Source organism: Zalophus californianus, chromosome 1 (genome assembly GCF_009762305.2).
Source record: "Zalophus californianus isolate mZalCal1 chromosome 1, mZalCal1.pri.v2, whole genome shotgun sequence".
NCBI classification, from domain to species: domain Eukaryota; kingdom Metazoa; phylum Chordata; class Mammalia; order Carnivora; family Otariidae; genus Zalophus; species Zalophus californianus.
The window spans coordinates 135,458,819-135,480,669 of record NC_045595.1 but is presented as its reverse complement, the minus strand read 5'-3'; the positions used below and the strand labels follow the sequence as shown (position 1 = coordinate 135,480,669).

General features: G+C 37.1%; 1 protein-coding gene across 7 annotated transcripts in view; it reads right to left on the bottom strand.

Annotated features, from left to right (window-relative positions):
* The window catches only part of VPS8 (VPS8 subunit of CORVET complex), a 254,754-nt gene that overhangs the window by 202,768 nt on the left and 30,135 nt on the right, over positions 1-21,851 (bottom strand). For 5 of the 7 annotated variants that reach the window (XM_027584601.2, XM_027584610.2, XM_027584606.1 and 2 more), the window contains 9 exons: positions 19,428-19,433; positions 14,939-15,063; positions 12,849-12,935; positions 10,451-10,518; positions 9,059-9,212; positions 8,892-8,951; positions 7,510-7,617; positions 3,398-3,478; positions 123-293 (listed from right to left, as the gene is read on the bottom strand). In XM_027584601.2, the coding sequence (XP_027440402.1) occupies positions 123-293; positions 3,398-3,478; positions 7,510-7,617; positions 8,892-8,951; positions 9,059-9,212; positions 10,451-10,518; positions 12,849-12,935; positions 14,939-15,063; positions 19,428-19,433 (860 nt within the window). The remainder of the gene's footprint in view (positions 1-122; positions 294-3,397; positions 3,479-7,509; positions 7,618-8,891; positions 8,952-9,058; positions 9,213-10,450; positions 10,519-12,848; positions 12,936-14,938; positions 15,064-19,427; positions 19,434-21,851) is intronic. The other 2 variants (XM_027584603.2, XM_027584605.1) reach the window with 1 other exon arrangement.

Sequence of the window (21,851 nt, the reverse complement as noted above, 5' to 3'; positions counted from 1 at the left end):
TCCATATCCACTTCAATCTAGACATAAAGATAACTAACTTCACACAGTTCCAATTTCTAAAACAAAAAACAAGAAAATACCAAGTTTATCAAAGCAATTCTAAGATAATGGATTACCCTTACCAGTGCCTGGCTAACATTTCCTCCAGTGGCTAGGGATTTGAAATGACTGCTGTTGTAGACCAGCTGAACTTCTGAGATCTCCACTGTTTCCAATTCCTCTTGAGTCTGCCGATCAATCACATGCAACTTCTCCACACTGTCCAAGAGCACAACTGTGCGTGAGTTTATCCACTGCAAATCAAGCACACCGCAAAAAAAAGGTGAGGCCCATCCCACACAATCATTCAGGACAAAAAGAAAGCCTGGACACTCAGTTAAATTATATTGACGATTTTACCCATTTAGTAACTTGATGACAACAAAATCACACCAAGAATTACTAGGTGACTGTAGTGGCTAGACAGCAGTGGATAATAGTGCATAACACAGTTCTGAGTTCTGACAGTGTTGAAATGATTCATAGTATTTAAAAAAAGGTAACTAAGAAGGGTACCTGGGTGGTTCAGTTGGTTAAGCATCCAACTCTTGATTTCGGCTCAGGTCATGATTGTGAAATCAAGCCCCGTGAGCTCCGCAGGGACATGGAGCCTGTTTAAGATTCTCTCTCTCCCTCTCCCTCTGTCCCTCCCTCTCTAAAAATAAATAAATAGGGGCGCCTGGATGGCTCAGTCAGTTAAGCGTCTGCCTTCGGCTCAGATCATGATCCCATGGTCCCGGGATCGAGTTCCACATTGGGCTCCCTGCTCAGCGGGGAGTGTGCTTCTCCCTCTCACTCTGCCTGCCACTCTTCCTACTTGTGTGCACTCTGTCAAATGAAAAAATCTAAAATAAATAAATAAATAAAATCAAAAAGGTAACTAAGAGTTTCAACAGATATATTACAGTATATATTAGTTTTAGTAAAATTCTTTAAATGGTACACTGGCACAAATGACTTAAGCAAAATGACAAACTATGCATTTCTCATGTTTTTCACATTAGTTAAATAAAAGGGCAAATAAACCTCAAAAACCTAGGTGGTCAAATAATTGTTAGCATTTACATAATACATACTTTAAAACAGAAGCATTCTAAAATATGTATTTCCTTTAAAACTTCCCTACCAATTATGGGAGAGTTCCTTGCTTTTCTATTTCTCTATATTCCGAATTTTCTTTAATAAGTACTATTATAATTTCAGAGATAATAACTTAGTAATATTAAAAATCTGAAGGATGCCATTTTGATAAATTTCTTGGGTTTTATGTATGATTTCTTCTTTTCTTCTTAAAGATTTATTTATTTGAGAGCAAGAGAGTGTGTGCATGTGAGTAGGGGGAGGGGCAGAGGGAGAGAATCTTCAAGCAGACTCCCGGCTGAGCGTGGAGCCTGACATAGGGCTTGATCTCATGACCCATGAGATCATGACCTAAGCTGAAACCAAGCAGTGACACCCAACTGACCTAGCCACCCAGGCACCCCTACAATTTCTTCTTTTCAAAACAATTTGTTAAAAAATTTCAATCCCTCCCCAGGAAATAAATGGAGTTTTAAAATCTGCTCAATTAGAATTCTAAATTAGCCAGAATAAAGTACTTTCTCTCTCTGGTATTCACGTTGTTTTATTTATACGACCTATTCCATGTCATCAGAGATTATGTGCATACTCCCATATCAAAAACAACCAAGTTAAAATGATTACTTTTAACATAAGTGAAAATACACCCTTATCACTGTATTGTGGCTACTATAAGGGAAGGGTTTTGTTCTGTTTTTCCCCCAAAAATTTATCTCTCAGAAAACAGGGAGTTTGATGTTCAAATCATTTACAAAGAGCTCTTATAAGGTGCTCTCTCATTTTAAAAAAAACAAAGTATCATTTAGGAAAGACACATTATTAGCCTTATACAACCTTAGTCAGTACTAGTTTTTAGATGCTATCAAAGGTCACCTGGTTTAAAGAGAATGACAAAGAGGGTCAGCAGGTTTAGCAATTACTCCTAAGATTAGACCCTCACAACTGCAACTGCTGACATTGTTGTAAACGAGACTTTTAATGGTAATTTATAAAGCAATGCAGTTACTGTCACATCATGGATAGGCCACAGGACAAATGAAAACACCTACTACCCTACTGTGGGGAGAATGGCTACTTGTGGTTGAGAGAAAATTTTCCAGGGACAGAATCATATGCAGATTTTAAGAGTGCCATATCTCAAACATCTTAAACAGAAGTAATTATGAATTCTAGGAAACAGTGTTAGATAATCCAACAGGAGTCCTGGTGATGACAAAGACACTGATGTCTTACATTCATGAGAAGAGTTTGAACAAAAATATTTCATGAAATGTGTATGGAAACAAAGTATCATTTCTAAATCGTCTATCTGTGAGATTAAAAGGCAATGTACAACTAAATAAATTGTATATTATAAAGAAAAGATCCATTTTATCTATATCCTTAAAAGTTACATATCATCAAGTTAGAGGAAAAATTTTTTTAGCCATTTTACTTGAAAAATGAGGCTCTGTCTCTTATTTAGGGGTGCCTATATTCTTGCATATACAAAATGTTTCACTGGGTATTGATATGCCAAAAGCATTAATGACAGAAACCCAGAAATATTATAATGCAAATATTTGTATTTGCAGTATTTGCAAAGCTGACACACTATTTGAAAAAAAATTTTGATATAAAAAGAAATACTTTTTTTAAACCCCAAAGTTGCTTAAAACAGAGATGTATGGTGGAGGAAAAAGTTCTGCCAAAGTTTTTAGCCATGAAAAAAAAGAATAAATTAGATAAACTTCTGAACCAGTTAGGACAAGCTCAGAAGTACAAAAATGTGTTTACAAAGAAAGCTGGGCAACGATCCTCAAGAAACCCACCCAAATTCTTCTGAATTAATTCCCCTCTGAACTAATCAGGACATCAAAGAAAACTTTTTCTGACCCTGCCACTGTGTGGCAGGCCATAGGCTAAGAGGCAATTAAAAGTAAGGTGGCATCAGGGCAGCTGGATGGCTCAGTGGGTTAAACGTCTTGATTTCAGCTCAGATCATGATCTCAGATCAGGTCAGAGTGAGACTGACCCTGTGTCGGGCTCCGCACTGGGCATGGAGCCTGGGTAAGATTCTCTCTCCCTCAGCCTCTCCCTCTCCTCTCTCTTGTTCTCCCCACTCCCCCCCCCAAAAAAGTAATGTGGCATTACACCAAACTCAGACTCCCTTACTTCTGTCCATATTTTACATAATCCCCGATGTCAGGGTTCATGGCAGAAATCCTAGCGGTGCTAATACACGGGGTCTCAGAACAATTACCTGAGATAAATGGGCCACATTAACCTGAGTACTCACAGTAAAGTTGATGAGGTCATAGTAGAGGTGAAGGCGCTTTTGCTTAGTAACATGTATTGCTCCAGACTCATCTCTCTTAACCTGATGGTGAAATAAAAACAACCTAAATACCAGCTATGTTTTGAGGGGCTTTTGTAGCTACTTAATTATACTCCACCTAGAAAATGAGTTCCATTCACAGTATGGACAAGCCCAAATCATTGGCGATTAAAGAAACTATTACACAAATGAAAAAAATCAATTCACACCATGATTCGTACAAAATATGAGGCACATCTGCTCAGTGGTCTGGCTGTCGGTCCTGTAACGTGTGTTCACTCTGCTATAATTCAGAACAAATTAACTGCATCCCATCAGCGACTGTACTCAGCTACAGTTAAAGCATAAAATGGGACTAACCACATGGTATGATAAAGTCAAAAAGTCCATTAAAAAAAAAGCTGCAGTGACAAAACTAGACTTTTCTGAAGTACACTGTCACAGCTCAAACAGCCCAAAATGTCCCAGGAGAACTCAAGTGTCAGTATTTTATTTACATATGTGTACCTGCACCCTTATAATTTGCTCTCCCTGCTTCCGCTCCAAGGTGACAGAGCATGCAGAAGAGAGCCCGATGTACATCTGACCCTTGTGAAATGCAGGACATCCTAGTCAACCCGGGCTGCCCGACACTCTCCCAGAGTAGCCTCCTAGGTGGCTTCCTTTCCCTTCAAGCCCCAATCCCTTTGTTTTCTAATCCCATCACTTACAGTGTTGGCCTCACCAGATACCTGAACAAACAACGAAGCCCTCCTAATGCAGGCCCTTCACGTACACTCATCTCTGCTTCACTAAGTCACTTGCCCTGGAAGAAACAATGTGCTAGTAGAAGGAGCATGTGATCTAGACGCCTGTGCTTCGGTTCCACTATTACAGCCATGTGACCCAGGGCCAATCAGTTGAAAAATGAAAATAAACACCAAATTGTTCCCTATCTGGCATATACTGAAAGTGTTTTACGAACAAAAAAACGCCAACATCACCTATTGTGATTCGCTGGAGTCCTTGCTAAAGAAGATCACTTCACTTATACATAGTCTAAATCCCACCCCCTCCACCCTGCTTACTATTACCTCTCCCTTGCTGGCATATTCACTCACTCTTTTTTTTTTTTTTAAGATTTTATTTATTTATTTGACAGAGAGAGCGCTAGCGAGAGCAGGAACACAGGCAGGGGGAGCGGGCTCCCCTGGGAGAGGGAGAAGCAGGCTTCCTGCCGAGCAGGGAGCCCGATTTGGGGCTCGATCCCAGGACCCTGGGATCATGACCTGAGCCAAAGGCAGGAGTTTAACGACTGAGCCACCCAGGCGCCCTCACTCACTCCTTTTTAAGGGTACTTTTCCTTTTGCTATCTAACATGTTTCTGACTTCTCCATCTTCAAATAAAAAACAAAAACAAAACCCTTTCCCTGATTTGCTTTTTACAGATATTTAACCATTCTCTTTCCTCTTGCAGCCAAACACTATGAATGTTAAGTTTGCTCTTCTCGATGCCCATTTCTTTAATAAGCCTCTACCATGTAGCTTCCATCTCCATTCCACTGACGACTAGTCCTCTGAAAAGTTTCTAATCAACAACTGCTTGTGGGGGCGCCTTGGTGGCTGAGTCGGTTAAGCATCTGCCTTCGGCTTCAGGTCATGATCCTGGGGTCCTGGGATGGAGTCCCGCATCGGGCTCCCTGCTCAGTGGGGAGTCTGCTTCTCCCTCTGCCCCCCCCCCACTAGTCTTCTCTCTCTCTCTCTCTCTCTCTCTCTCTCTCTCAGTCCCTCAAAGAAATAAATCTTAAAACAAAACAAAGCAAAACAAAACCAACTACTTGCATATTCAACGGTCTTATCTTCAGTGGTCTTCTCTCTTGATCTTTATTTAATAATGGTATTACCCTGGAGCTGACATTGTCCTGAGCCTCTCCTTTGTCTCCTGTGTGAGGCCATAGTGCCCTACTTCCCCTCCTACCCCTGTGTGCCTTTACTGGAACATTCTTTCTTGATTCCTTTTCTTTTCCCTTTCCCTCATAAGTACCTGCCAAGGCTACGTATGCTCTGGCTTTTGATTTTCACAGCTTCAACGACATTCTCTATCCTGAAATTCTCATTTGCACTCCAGACCTAGACTGCCGTCTGCCCAGAGGACATTCCCTGAGAGAACACTTAAGAATCCCACCTTCGCTTCTAACTCAACACATTCAAATCCTCTGTAACCCCAGCTCTTCAAATAATTCATGCTTCTAAAATGCAGTCAGAAACACAAAGATTCATTTATGTCCTTTAGTTCTGAAGTCCAGTAAAATGAGAAGCCTCGTCTTTCCTTCAAAATGTCATCCTTCACTCTCACTGCAACCAAGCATCCTTGTCTAAAGACCTCATAACCTGCTTTGGCACAAGAGCAAAACCCTCCATTTCCCTGCTATCACCTACAATCTATTTTCTCTGCTACTTCTATACTGATCTTCCTAAAATACCACTTTAATCACATCTTTACCTCTTTAATTAGCTAAGAACCTGTAACAACTCCTCATTACCTAGTCTAGGCCAATTATATTATAAAATCTGGATCAGGGGTCAGTAAACTTTTTTTGTAAAAGGACATACAATAAATAAATAAATATTCGACATTCTGTGGACCATACAGTCTCTGTCACAACTATTCAATTCTGCCACTATAGCATGGAAGCAGGCATAAATCATACATAATCAAATGGGCATGACTGTATTCCAAGAAAACTTTATTTATAAAACAAGTTATAAAATTTTATTTATAAAACAGCCATGGTGTGCCACCCCTTATCTAAATCTACACCATATATTCAACTTGATTTTCCACAGGTTTCTCACTCTCATTAATTCTGTGAACATTTATTAAGCATCTACTATATGCAGGCACAGTCCTCGTGGCTGGAATCTTTAGATTTATGGAGCTTTCACTTAATGAGAAAGAAAAATATGAGACAAGTGATTTTAAAAGTACTGAAAATTATCAAAGGAGAAGATGGAAGGTCTTGTGGGTATTATGTAGCAGAAAACAGTTCAGGAAGTCAGGAAGGCAATGTTAATCATGAGTTAGGTAGACTAAAGTGGAAGAGGGCACAGACCTTCCCCAGCAGAGGTGAGAGCATATGCAAAGACACTGAGGCCAGAGTCTAGTTAGACAGCTATGCCAGAGCCAACATAGAAGAAATGTCAGTGGTTTAGGCTAGGGAAGCAGTCAGTAATGGGGGAGACAAAAAGGGAGTAAATTCAGATGATAGAGACAGAGTCAACAGGATGCGGTGAAGAAGCAGAAATGAGGGAGAAAGGTAACTGAAAGACAACCCCTAGGTTTCTAGCTGGAGAAACTAGGTGGACAGTGGTGTCCCTGTTTCACTGAGCTAGGAAACCCAAAAAGAGATTATGTGGGCACATTCTTACCTCTATAACTTCAGTTCATCTCATTTCCCCCAATATGCATACCCACCATTCCTGCAGTAGTTGCTATATATCCTCCATAGAGTTTTCCATGGCCTATCCAGTCCATACCAATCTCTCCATACTCTGAACTTTTATCAACTTTTAGTTCTCATCACATAGTTGAATCCCTAAACATAGTAGTAGTAATCCCTAAACATCCCTAGTAATAATGAGCATACTGGCTTTGTTTCTAAAACAGTATTTGAAGTTGTGTAAAAGAAGAAATTATGTTTAATACTTCCTTTAACTGCTTCTGTGTCCATCAGTGTAGAGAACACAGTATGTGCTCAATGATACCTGTTGTCTAATAAATACACTATATGTAGATAGGTAAGCCATCAATAGACATATATGCATTCGTTTATTTATACACACACATAAACTATTAATTATTTGTTACTCAAAGGAGATGAACTGAGAAATACACCATGGAGGGGCATGGAGTTGAGGTGATCAATTGCTTTCCATGTTAATCATTAAAGCTTAAAATTAAAATTAAATGATCGCTCTCTCTCCAAAGAATTATAGTAGCATATTTCTTTGACATAATAGTAAATCACTAGTGAATCAGGAAAAAAATATTATAAGGGACTTTATAACAGATCTAGCATCGCATCAAGACTTACCAACAGAAAATGAACAACATCTCCTCTGCAGAAGGCAAGCATGGGATTCACATAATTATGCACTGCCACAAAGTGCCAGGCCAGCAATGGAACACTGGAAGGATCCATCTAAGTGAAGAAAAGGCCAAAAAAGAAAAAAAAAAAAAAAAAAAAGACATCACAGTTAACAGACAGCAGGACAAAGAGAAAACTAATTAAAAAGAGTATCTGACTAGTGTTCCTTGATAAAACTTCTCCCAATTTCTCATTAAAATTCCAGTGAAGCAGGGGCTGACCGGGAAGTGTCATGAGGGAACTTTCTGGGTTAATGCTAATGTTCTATATCTTGATAGAGGTTTGGGTTATAAAAATAGATATATTTGTTAAAGTTCAGCAAATGTATGATCAAGATCTGTGCAACTCACTGTAAGTAAATGCTACACCAGAGAAACAAATATTGAACTCTAAACATAATGTATGCTGAATATTAAGGCAAATGAGTACTGACTTTTGCAATTTATTGGAAATACACTTAAAATAACATAATTTGATGGGTGGATGGAGAGAGATAGTTAATAGAGTACAGTAAACTGTTAATGATAGAATTTAGATAGTAGGTATACAGATGTTCAATGTAAAATTCTTTCTACTTCTCTATTTGAAAATGTTAATATTGGAAAAAAATACCAGTAAAAACATACAAAAAAATGCAAACATACACCACCATGATAAACCTCAGTGAGCCAGTGAAGCTAACCTAAGGAACATTAATGCAATCTAAGCTAGCCATGCCATTTGAAAGGGCAGATGTGCTTCCCCTGAGGCCCACAGATAATGGAGTATCAACCAACAAACAGAAGAGTGGTCTCCCTTGACACAGGGGATGTGTTCTCAACTAGTCATGGCTCTGTACCATCATTCTCCATCTCATCCCATCAATACCTCTCCTCACATACACACTAGAAGATCACAACTTTCTGAAAACAACCAAGCCAGAAAGGAGAGGGAAACTGGGGTATGCGTCATAGATGCTGGGAAGTGTCATCCTCCAAAGTAAAATACTAAAGGCAAAAGCCAAAAGAAAGACTACGTAGCAGCAATTTATGCTAGATTTTATGGTGGGGTGTTCTCTATCAGTAATTCTGTATCAGAGCAGCAGTTGTTTATGAGAGAACAACTTAAAACAATAAAGGTAAAAAAGTATAGACCTCGTGATCTGTACTGCTCCAGTCACCAGCTTATCCTGCTTTGGGTCACATCAAGGTAAGTCCAGACAATGATCTCTGGAGCACTGACTTCCATTCTAACCCGTTTTCTGATAATCCCACAGAATTCGCCACTTTCAAGTCATTTCCCCCTCCTGACATGGTCTTTTTGCCAATAAGATGGAAAGGCTTACTCACCCGTCCATAGGGAAAAGTCATCCACACTTTCAAGGATGGTTTCAATCCAATGACCAGTATCTTTAGAAGAAAAATGTATTTTTAATGTTTACCCTATAATTTTCAAATTTTTGGTATTCAAAGCCTCTAAAAGTTATGAGTTTCACCTTCTAAATATACCAACCAACCTTTGTTAAGGATGCCATGGCCAGTAAGGAAAACTGTGTGATAGGATGATCTTTCAACTCAGGCTTCGAATGGAGAGGCTCAATACAGCAAACCTCACCCTTGGAGCCACTGAACAGGCATCTTGACTCACATGTTCTCACTCCCATCACTCTCCTGCAAAGGTAACCAAAAAATTCAGAACTGATTTAGTAATGATTCAAGGCGCTATGATCTCTAGCATGGATTACACTAGCCTTCTAACTCCTATTCTTGCCTCCAACAATCCAACTCCATAGGACATCAGCAGGTTCTTTGTAATGTCTAGGTCAGATTTATCACTCTTCTCCTAAAAACACTCCAATGGCTTGCCACTGTACATAAAATAAAACCCAAAGTCTTTACCACGTTTTCAAAGGTCCTATATGATCTGGCTCCTGCCTTCACTCTTTCCCATTACTAACAAAGTCACGCTCCAGCCACAACTGCCTTCTTTCTGTTGCTCCAGCAAGCCAAATTTGTGCCCACTTCAAAACCTTTGTGCTTGAACATCCCTCTGCCTAGAACACTTCTAGATCTTTGCATTTGTTGATCAGATTATCACTCAGGTCTTTGCTCAAATGTTACCTTCCTGAATTATCCTCAAGTACACTCCAGCAAGCTGAATCGTCTTATTTTCTTCAAAGCACTCATAACTATCTGAAGTTATTTCATTTATGTATTCATTTATTATCATGTCCCTACCCCCGCCTCAACTAAAATGTAAGTTCTATTAGAGTAGCAACCTTGTCTGGTTCACAGCTGCAAGTCTGGTGCCTAGAACAATGCCTACACATAGGAGATGCTCACTAAACATTAGCAGAATAAATAGTACTTTGTAAGCAATTACTTTGGGCTTAGCAATGTGAGAAAGTATGAGAGATATAAGAAACATAGTCCTTACTTTGAGAACTTATGGAAACACAATGTGCATTGAATTTTATGTTCTATTTGTTAAAAAAAAAAAAACAACTCTGCTTCATAAATTTCCTCCCATGTATCTAGACAGTCTTCGCTCTTATAGAGAAATAGGGCAATTCCAAGGCAATAAAAACCTTCCTATACATAATCAACTGGGCCTGGGGCCTAAACCAAAATTAGTGACATACTCCAGAATTATGGTTCCCAAGACTGACATCTCATATGAATTCCCTGGGGAGCAGGAGTTCAGAATCCCAACTCAGACCTACTGAGAAAGAATTCTGGGTGGCCAGGCCTGGATCTCCAAATGTTCTATAAGCCTCTCCAAGTCATAATATACAGCCATAACCTATTTGTAATCACATGGGTTTTCCAGACCTCTTCATGTTCAACATCAAGTCATTAAACCACAGCTAGTCTTTTCATTTGTCAACAAATGTCCTTTAGTCTCTTACTTAAATGTCAATTCAAAAACAGAGCCTCCGCTGTCATTGCAAATTGCAAGAGTTGGATCATCTGTAAACTAAACAGAGAAGAAATTCACTTTCTTAGAGATTTTTCAACAACCAGTCAAGTATTAAAAAGGGAAAAAATTATAACATCTTAAAAATCTAAAAACAACACATTTAGTAGCATTTGAAATCACCTCGATTTAGTTCATCATTCTAAATATACAAACTTACCAATATTCAGAATAAAAATGGCTACCTTTAAAAAACTGAGGCTTTAAAAAAGCAAACCTACCTTTCATCAGGATCAAAGAAAAATACAAAGTATAACTCATAAAAGCCCTAAAGTTCTCCACTTGGGTTCTTAACATTAACTTTTTCTAAGCTGCTATTAAACTGAAGAGGGTATGCTAGATATATTTGCAGTTGCCTTGTTTTCAAGAACAAAGACATAGTAAAAGATATTTGCTATCTTTGGGAAATAAACTTTAATATGTTTTCTAACTGAAGACTTAATCCACTATACTTAAAATAGTTTAAATACTTTTTATGGAACGATTCCAAATATGTGCTGCCTCCTGATCTTATTTGACAGAGTATACTTCAGTTATTATTACCAACTCTGGAAAACTCAAAATAACAACTAATGTTCACAATGACAGTCCTAAGGGTTTATGAGGTATGGTAAATGTGAACGCTGTAGGATACAAACTGAATAACCTGAGTCACTTAGAGTGACCGGTCTCCCTAACCCCAAAGGCTGGTGAGCCAACCTAAATGTCATGTCTTTGTTCTCTTAGGGACAGTTGAGGTACAGGAGACTACTGTAAAATTATTCTTCCCACACACAGGCATAACAAAGAAGACCCACACCTTTGTTCTCAAGGCCTCATGGAGCAATTGCCAGAGTGGGAAGTATATACCTGGAATGTAGGAAAATCAACTGAACTTGCACGTTTATTTATTAGTTTTCTATTTATCTATGTGTTTTGTAATGTCCTTAAATATTAGTACAGTACTACATTTATAGTATTTTTTAAATAAATACACACACACACACACACATATGCATTAAGGATGTAAGCCTAAGTTGTTATTGCTGGGATATAGGGTTAAGTTTGGAGAACAATGAATAAGAGTACTAAAGAGCAAGTGGCTGTTGTCAAGCCAAGACTCTGGAAGTATTCAATCATATATGTATCACTTGCTACCTCTTATTCCAATATTACAGTGTCTGCATGCAAGGCCTTTATCACCCACCAATCCCAAGCAACACAATGGCTACTATTTCTATGCTATCAACCTCAGCTGCATTCTTCTCTTTCCTCTCTGCCTTTACCTCTTCTGTTTCCTGTTTCTCTCAAGGATTTTGCTTTTTTCAGTAAGTGAACTGTCCTTTTACAAACACCACCAATTAGTTATCCCTTCAACCAAACGTTTATTGAGCAGTTACCATGCATAATCCAAAAATAAATGGGAAACAGATTCAGGTTTCAAAAATCTTCATCTATTAAAGGAGAGAAGACATAAACACAAACTGTAACATGCCATAGAAAAAGAGGTCAAGAAAAACTGCCATGATGTTCAGAAAAAGGGGACATTCTACTCTTGTCTTGGTTGCTTTCACTGTTACTAAAGGCTTCAATGCTGCTTTGTCACAAAAGACTTTTATGTAACTAACCTAGATGCAGACACATAAACTCCAGATGCTTACAGACTTTAAAAAGCATATGTATGGATAAGAGAGGTCTGCACAGCTAAGCAACCAAATGTGTACATGATTAAAATCTAGAAGATCTGATTTTAGACTTCCCTAGTTACAGTCCTTTACCTTTTATGCTCCTGAACATGGGCCTGACAACATACACAAACCAAAGTTCACATTGTATTTATAAATGAAATCTGTTACCTAAGTTGACTTATTTTTTTCAGACCTGTAAGGACAAAGCCAAGACTCAAATCTTAATGCTTTTCCCTTAGAGGCCTGAAAGAAAATAAACCAAGAGAGCTGTTTCTGAACGTAAAGCAAACCTTGGTTCTTTCATAGCTGGCGCCTTGAACCTCAGGTAACTCCCAACGAAGTGTGACAGAGCAACGCTGGGGGACTGAACAAAAGGTAAAAAGAACTTTTTAATTTCCATATGATTTTTCAGCAGGGTATTGCTGCCAACCTCTGGTCTGGGAACATATTGGTTTATTCTCTCTGCTGCTCTATCAGACGTCAACCCAACGTGCAGCTGAATGTTACCAAGGTAGCTAGCCCATCTCCAGTTCTAACCTGCAAAGCATCCTACTGGGCTCGTCAAAGAAAACTTCATTTTCAAGGATTCCGTTTATAAAGAAATGTGCTTAAAAATGCATATACAAATATAATAAAAATTATTAGACAAAAAACAGGTATTACCTTAATATGCAATATTGCTGTTCCTGGAGGATGAGCATCTGTTATTGATCTCAGAAGTTTTCCACTGGCCAGATCCCACATCGTGATCTGTAAGACAACTAAATGCTTCAAAAACCAATCTATTGCTCTTTTTTGGACTTAAGTATCCTGCCTTGTGGCTGAAATAATCCATCCCTGGTCTATAAACATGGCAGGCAAAAAGTTATGAAGTTGAAACATAATTGAAGGTTGCAGATCTATTAAAGCATAGGGCCTTTTATTCCATCTTCATCTCCCCTTCATCCTGCCCTACCTACTTTTCCCTTCAGATTTTAAACATTGTTCTTACACCAAGAAGTACAAAATTTCTTCAATGAGTCAATCTCTTTAGCACTGGTAAAAATTATAAGAAAGGCTCACTGCCAAACCAACTAGTGATGTATAAGTCACATGAGAAAAGCCAAAACTTATTGCCAGTTTCAGAAGTAGAAAGCAATTCTTAGAGTTATCCAGGAACACAGTAATGAGAATAGTGAAAACAGAATATAGTGTATTTAAAAAGCAGCAAGAATTACCTATGCTACTATAAGGAAGTAAATTTTGATATAACAGCCTGGTAAAAGCTATTTACTTATATAGACTCATAAATTAAGATATTAAAAAACACAGACTCTGGCTCAGTTGATGACAATTATTAAAAACTGAACGAAAGTTAGACCAAGCAATCTAAGGTTAACTCTACAGACATGTCACTTTATAAATTTTGGTCTTTGAGATATTGATCTAGAAATACTAGTTTGTTTGTTTAATTAATCAAACTGGGTAAATTTAATGCAAGTTTATTTTCACATCCAGGTACTCCTGCCAACATGAGTTCATGTACAGAACTCAATGCAGTGAATTCCCAAATATCAACAAATGGACTGTAATAGCTATGTTTGCGTTTTGCCTAAACAATTGCTTTGTACATACTTAGTGCCCTCATCTCTCCTACCCATGCTTTTCTCCTAGCTCCAGTGTTATCACACTTCATTTTTTTCCTCCAAATTTTTATTTAAATTCTAGTTAGTTAACATATAGCGTAATATTGGTTTCAGGAGTAGTATTTAGTGATTCATCACTTACATATAACACCCAGTGCTCATCATAACAAGTGCCCTCCTTAATACCCATCACCCATTTAGCCCATCCCCCACCCACCTCCCCTCCAACAACCCTCAGTTCGTTCTCTATTGTTAAGGGTCTCTTAAGGGTGCCTGGGTGGCTCATTCGATTGGGCATCTGACTCTTGGTTTAGGCTCAGATCATGATCTCAGGGTTGTGGGATCGAGCCCCTGTCAGGCCCCATGCTCAGCACAGAGTCGGCTTGTCCCTCTCCCTCTGCTCCTCCCCTGCTCACATGCTCTAATAAATAAATAAAATCTTTTAAAAAATAGTCTCTATGGCTTGCTTCCCTTTTTCCCCTTGCCATGTTTATGTTTTGTTTCTTAATTTCCACAGATGAGTGAAATCATATGGTATTTGTCTTTCTCTGACTTACTTCAGTTAGCATAATACACTAGCTCCATCCATGTAGTTGCAAATGGCAAGATTTCATTCTTTTTGATGGCTGAGTAATATTCCAGTGTGTGTGTGTGTGTGTGTGTGTGTGTGTGTGTGTGTGTGTGTGTGTGTGTGCGCGCGCGTATACACACACACCCACATCTTCTTTATCCATTCATCAATCAAGGGACATTTGGGCTCTCTCCATTGTTTGGCTATTGTTGATAATGCTTCTATAAACATCGGGGTGCATCAACTCCTTCAAATCTGTGTTTTTGTATCCTTTGGGTAAATAACTAGTATTGCAATTGCTGGATCATAGCATAGTTCTATTTTTAACTTTTTGAGGAATCTCCATCCTGTTTTCCAGAGTGGTTGCACCAGTTTGCATTCCCACCAACATGTAAGAGGGTTTCCCTTTCTCTGCATCCTTGCCAACATCTGTTGTTTCCTGTGTTGTGTGTTGTTAATTTTAGCCATTTTGACAGGTGTCAGGTGGTATAGAGATACTGGGTTTTTTTTAAATGATTTTAACATTGTCTTATGGATAAAATAAAGTTCACATTTACCTGTCCTTTAGCAAAGCCACAGAGAAGTCTTGAGCAGTCATTGTTGATACTGAGGGCAGAGATGGCTCCATACTGACCTCCAACACTAGTGCTACCCAGACAAAGTCGCAAAGCTTGATTCTGATCTAAAGAAAGCATATTTGTAAAATCAGGTGAAAGAAATGAAAGGAGTGAAAAAATACGTATTTAGTATCAGCTTGTTTTCAAAGACTTGGGAGGTAGCAACAATCAAAAGAATCAAAGGATGAAGTTACATTCATTTTAATGTATTTACTGAGCATGTAGTAGATGCTTGGGCATTGAATTAGACACTAAGAATGAAGAAAAAACCAAGATCTACAAGTAAGAATATAAAACTTGCTAATGATAAGTAAAAAAAAAAATCCATAAGTAATCTTTATCTCTTTGAACAAATGAATGATCTTTCATCTGTCTCATTCTAAAATTGTATTTCTTGCTGTTTTCAGGATGCAAGGTTACAGAGAATACCACCCTTTAAAGTAGCTTTAAGTTTTCAAAAATCAAAATTTATTAATTCAGAATTTGGCTGAATTTACATTTATATTATCCACAAAGAAAAGGTTTCCTAGGCAAAATAACAGTGCAAACAAAATTACAGAGTAAATATTTAAATTACTTAAGAAAATTACTCTCAAGCATCAACATTTGATATGCTAAAAGCAAATAGTTCAAATCTCTACTAGATTAAGTTATTTAAGAGTAAGGATCTTGCCTTAGTCAATTCTGATTTTCTTCAGGAGGCATTCAAATATTAAAATTTATTATCTAAAAAGTAAAAGAAATTCCTCTAAGACTTCTCCTAGGCAATGCTTATTTTGTGTAGAGTTCATTATTGTGCCCACTTGAAAATAATGAAACAAAAAATTCAAGTATAAGAAGGCATGCCTACAAAATTTAACTGTTTAGGGGGAAAAAAACTCACCATATTTGCACAATCTGGAGTTCTCTGAACTCACCCAGCAATTGTTTGTGCCTCCCTTAACTACTTACATGCTATTCTTTGGAGGTAATTATGTCTTACTTCCACTATTAGACCATGTCGTTTCTAAGGGCTAAGATCATAAGTGAACTAACACTCCCAGAATACCTAGCCCAGTGCCTTGCACTCAGGAGGCATCTGACAATCATCTGAATAGCTTCCACATTTGCAAATCTTCCTTCTCTAAGGGTAAATCTAGTTATTAGAAAGAACCTAAAGACATTCATTGTCAGATCTAGGGAATAATACTATGTAGACTTTTTGCCCATCCAAAGTGAATATTGTAAGAACATTTTTCTGTGTTCATAAACTGGCTCAAATAGCAATCCCATCTCCCAAAAGAGTTATGACACAATTAATGGATGCACTGTATCTGGCACATAGAAAATATTCAATGTTTTCTGAAATCATCTTGGCTTTTAGCCTTCTAAGATGAATATTCAAATGTACTTAAAATGTATTTAAAATGCCATTATCTTTATTCACCTCTAGAACGATTACAATGACAGATTTTTTTCCTTCCTCACATATTTTTCCTTCCTCTCCCAATTTGATCCAAATTATTAAAATTTCCTTTATTCTATTTTCCCAACTCTGAATAAAACACCTCATTTTATTTTTGCTTTACTGAAATTGCCTGCCAAAACAGTGTTATCCATGATCCTTATCTTGTCAGGGATGCCTCATACAGTTAGTGGATTTATCCACATATCTTATTTTGCAAACTGTCAAGATAGGATCGTTAGGCAACAGTGTTCTACACACACACACACACACACACACACACACACACACACACACACACACACACAGATACACACATATATATACACACCACTACTTTGGGCCGTGTGTGGAGGCAACAGATGGAATGAAAGTAAGAGGACAAAGACAGAAATTCCCTATCAGCCTCACAAAGAACCCCATGAGTCTGGACTGCCAGCCTTTCAGGCACAGAGCAGTATCTAAATAGCATCCTGCTGGGATCCTTTGTAATCTGTGCTTTGAGATCCAAACGGTACACAGTTCTGATCCACCAATACTTAAAGACACTCACTACTGCTTTCAGATTTAACAAAGTTCACACTTTAGACTATTTTAAGTATTCTTATAACTCAAGGAGAGTAAGAATAGGAGAATGTGGGAATATGATAAAGAATAAGGGTACCATTAAGGGAGGAAATAAAAAAAAGGAAGAAAAATTTCTAGATTAAAAACCGAAACAGGTCTGCTTTCCTATGGGTCCTGTGTACTACAAACTAGCTGCAACACAGGGGACCAAATTATCAAGCTTGGTCATTCCTGAAATATGTATGAATTTACATCCCACGGGACTGTGTTAATGAAAACATTAACTTTTTCCCTTGATTTTTACAATGTATTTGTTACGTTTATAATGTCACTTTATACGGTAAGCACAGCAGTGAGGTGATGGACAATGTATAAAATGTACTCTGGTTTTAACTCCACAAAGATATCTGTCAATTCTTACTGCTGTCTTTATACATTCTATATTTATAGTACCATATTAACAAACCTGCTATCACGCAATTTAGACTAAATTCAGAAAAGGTAGAATTTCTGTGTAAAGAAGAAATCAGAATCTTATGGGAGAGGTTTCTTCTGCTAAGGTAACTTAACATTCCGTATCCCAGATTATTCTGGACACTTCTGGAAAAGGGTATTTGGTAAAAATAAAAATAAACCTCTTCCAAACACTTGAATTCTAAAGTTATATGGAAAGAACAGAAGGACCTGGACAGAAGCAAAAGAGGTAAAAAAAATCAGGGCTCTCCATCCTGCACTCCTCCAGGGAGCTCCTGATCACCTTAATTTTTAAGGAAAAATTCTATTTTCCCCTACTCTCAAAGTCTGCTTTATCTATTGTTGGGAGAAACCATTAAATTAGCAATACAGCTAATTTCATTTACAGAGTCACATAAAATCACATTTGGTTGGCATTGTCAACTTAGCTTTAAAAAAAAACTGGAGTGGGTCCTTATAAAGCAAATAACTCTAGGCAAGAAATATGAAATGAGACTATCAGCTTTCCTATAAACTTCACAGAGTTGGCACAGAGCTTAAATAAGAAAATGCCTATGAAAAATGTGAAAACTATCAAATGTTACAAAAATGCAAGGAATTATTATTAATGATAATAGCTTACCAATTAAGACAACTTGAAGCCTAGTTATCACAAACACTGCAATGAATTATACCTATTTCTTTTATTAATCTATCTTTCAAAGTATACGTTGCTTAGGGCAGATCTCCTCAGCATATTCTGGGCTTAAGAGTAATGTGCTAAATAGGAAAGAAAAGCCAGAAGTAATGTATAAATCTGTAATAGCCATAAAATCTAAATCTGAACATACTTCAAGAGAATTTCTGCTCTTTCTATATACCAAAATTGACCCAATCCTCTACTTCTTCATCCCTAATTTGCTTTAACTAGTTCCCAAAGACCTTCAAAGAAGGAAATAACTAGATCCTAGAAGAAATCAAATTTAATAGTATGTATAGAGCTCTCATTGCCAGCATTCATCATTCTTCAATACTACTCTTTCCTTACCCTTTGTACATATTAAAATATTCTGTAAGACCAAAAGAAAATAAGAAAAGAGGTAGTACAAAACATTTTTCATTAAAGATCATGGAACAGTAGAAGCACTTTACCTGACCTCCACCCAACACACAGCATTCAAGTCCTCACCCCTCTGTAAAGCTCACTGACAGAAGCCTGGGACACAGCGAATTCCCACGGCTAACTGGCTATCACCTAGAATGCTGACGCTTACAGTAAGCTAGCTGTGTTCTAAACCTGCTCATTTTTTTTCTAAACCTGTTCATGCCACTGTAATGTTACTGGACTTTAAAAACTTTAACAATAGGTGAACTGATGAAATAGAGTGAAAAAGAAAGAGCTACTGTTTCCATGAAAACTAAATGAATGCTCATGAAAAACTTGGTAAAGGTGTGTCTTTGAAAACCTGTCATGAAATAAGATGTGGACAAGATAACGGTCAAAGATTGAAGAGTTCTTTGGTAAAAATCCACAATTTGGGGGACAAAAAATCTACAATTTTGTACTCCTCAACTGATTCACAGATGCCTAAGCTTCTACCTTTTTTTCTTTTTAATTAAAAGTGTAAATTCTTTGTGATGCATTACCGATGCAGTTTATTACAAAAAAAGAGCTGCTGACCTCCAACTGGCAGATACAAACTCAAAGAAAAGGCTTTGGACTGTATCAAAAGATTAAGGAGAAAAATCAGTATTTGCATATTTTCAATCAAAATAAAACATTGAAAGTATGCATATATTTATAATTTTTAACATTCCCTGCTTTAACCAGTTTCAATTAGCTGTTGTTGTTTTTTTCAGTAAGCATTTCATAAGAAGGCATCAACTATAATTGACAGCATTCTCTTTCAACACTAAAAAGGTCAAAAGAAAAACAGTCACTCATGCAAACCAAAATTACTATACCTTTTCCTTTGAATCCATGGAGAAAAGATCAAAAGAAAGAGAAAAGCAAGAAATCAGTTCAAAAGTTCAGAGGAAAGACAGGTAAAATTTCAAAAGTATAAGAGACAACCTTTAGTTATCTCCGGGAATGATACTAAATGTGATTAACCAATTTATGATTATGTTCAGGTATTGATTATGGGAAAGAGAAAATGCATAATATCCAAATCATAGCACAGTGAGTAATTCCAAGTCCAGGAAGTTTGATAGAAATAAAAACAACTTCAAAAAGATAATCTACTTCAGTATACTAACAACCCCCCAAAAATAGGAAACTAAGGGCCTTGGAATAGGGACACATCTTTATGAAGATTTGAATTTTGAGCTCCCATATTATAGGAAAAAACCAAGATACATAATAATCATCACATACCTATAGTCCATTGAAATAGGCAATATACATCGCCTTTAAGAAGCTTACAATGATCACTATTTTAATGACCCAGGCCTCTATTCCAAAAAGAATCTAATGTTAACTTAAAACAAGTACAATTCTTCCTGCTACACTTTTCCTATGATCAGCAAAGATATTTAAATGAGATCAGATTTAACCCAGACTTCTAATCCAGACACTTCATAGTATCATCACTCTGCCATTTGTTATTGTCATTCAGGCAAATTTTAATCCATTTGTTAAAACTCACTGTCCAAATAATCAGATCCCCACAAGAAATATTGAGTAAAAGTTACAAACTGCATGATTAAAAACCCAAAGCAGGAGCCTGGGTAGCTCAGTCAGTTAAGCGTCTGCTTTCGGCTCAGGTCATGATCCCCCACATCTGATCCCCCACATCAGGCTCCCTGCCCAGCGGGGAGCCTGCTTCTCCCTCTCCCTGCCGCTCTGCCTATTTGTGCTCTCTGTCAAATAAATAAATAATAAATAAAATCTTTAAAAAAAAAAAACCCAAAGCATAACCAGATTATTATGATTCTTTCTCAAAATGTTCACTTTGGCGTACTTCCTTTCCCATGAGACTGTAATGAAAGATTACCATTTCATCATATCTACAGCAATGCTGTTGAGACTTAAAAAAATTAAGAAGCAGGCCCAAGGAAATTAAGAAGTAGAAGACAGTAGCAAAAGATAATGTACTCTTCTCCTCTGTTGGGTTTTTATTTTTAAAGTATTCATTTAATTCATTGCAGTAGCTCTACATGGGTTTGATTATAAACAGACACATATTCCTATAACCCTGTGGTAAGGAAGGGATGTTAAAGAGGACGGAGTTGAGGAAAAGTGAACACTGGTTAAGTGGGAACAAAAACTCAACATGCATTCTTCTGACAGATAAACATATACATTATACTCGATTCTCATTCATCTTAGTTCTTCTATTCTTTTCTTCATGTATCTTGGAATCTGCCTCCTTTTCTCTGAGGACAGAATTATAGAGAATGGTGAAAATGCACTGACCTGGGATTCAGTACTTCTTGATTCTGAACTTGGCTCTGTGTATCTCTCTTAATCTCTCTAGTTCTCAATCACCTCATTGTAAAATAAGGACACTAAACTAAAGGTTCTTTTACGATCCTTTCCCCAAATCCTTTCAATCTAACACCAATTATGCCTCCCCAGGAAAATAATCATTCTTACACCTGATAGGAGAGGAGGCTGGTAAAACTTCCTAGAAGCGATTAGGTTATATCAGAAGTGTATAAAATGTTCCTATTTAATTAAATTATGAAACATGGAAAAAAATAAAAATAAAAAATAAAATGTTTATAAGCAACTGTCCTTAAGCAACCCCATCTTGGGAATTTGTTCTAAAGAAGTAATCATGTGCACAAAAATGCAGTTACAAAGATGTTCATTGCTATACTGTTTTTTAAGAAACAACCCAAATGTCTTAGTGTAGGAAATGGCTAAATTATGGTGAATCCATTTAAAAGAATACTATGTAGCCATTAAAAATGATGTTACAGATGAATATATAATTACATGCAAAGATGTTCATTATGAAGAAAAAGCCGGTTACAAATTAACATGATTCCATTTTGGGTGTGTACATATACACACACTCGTACAAAAAAAAAAAAAAAAAGATTAGAGGGCCATACAGAAATGTTAGGGATTATTCCTGGATGGTAGAGTTTGTTATATCTTCAACCGTTTGTTCATCGAAATTTTCTACTATGAACACATATCAATTATGAAATAAGAAAAAAATTATTCAAAGAATTAATTCTAAAGTTCTCTCAAGAGAATTATATTTTGTGTTCATTCTTCACACTCCCAAATAATAACTCTATTATTTAAATCAATCACCTCTTAAAAGACTGTTAAAATCAGATGATAAAGATTTTTAGCATATTTATAAAAAAGAATTCATATTGTTCAAAAACAAGGGAAAATAACCACTTTTTAATTCATATGGTAAATAATGA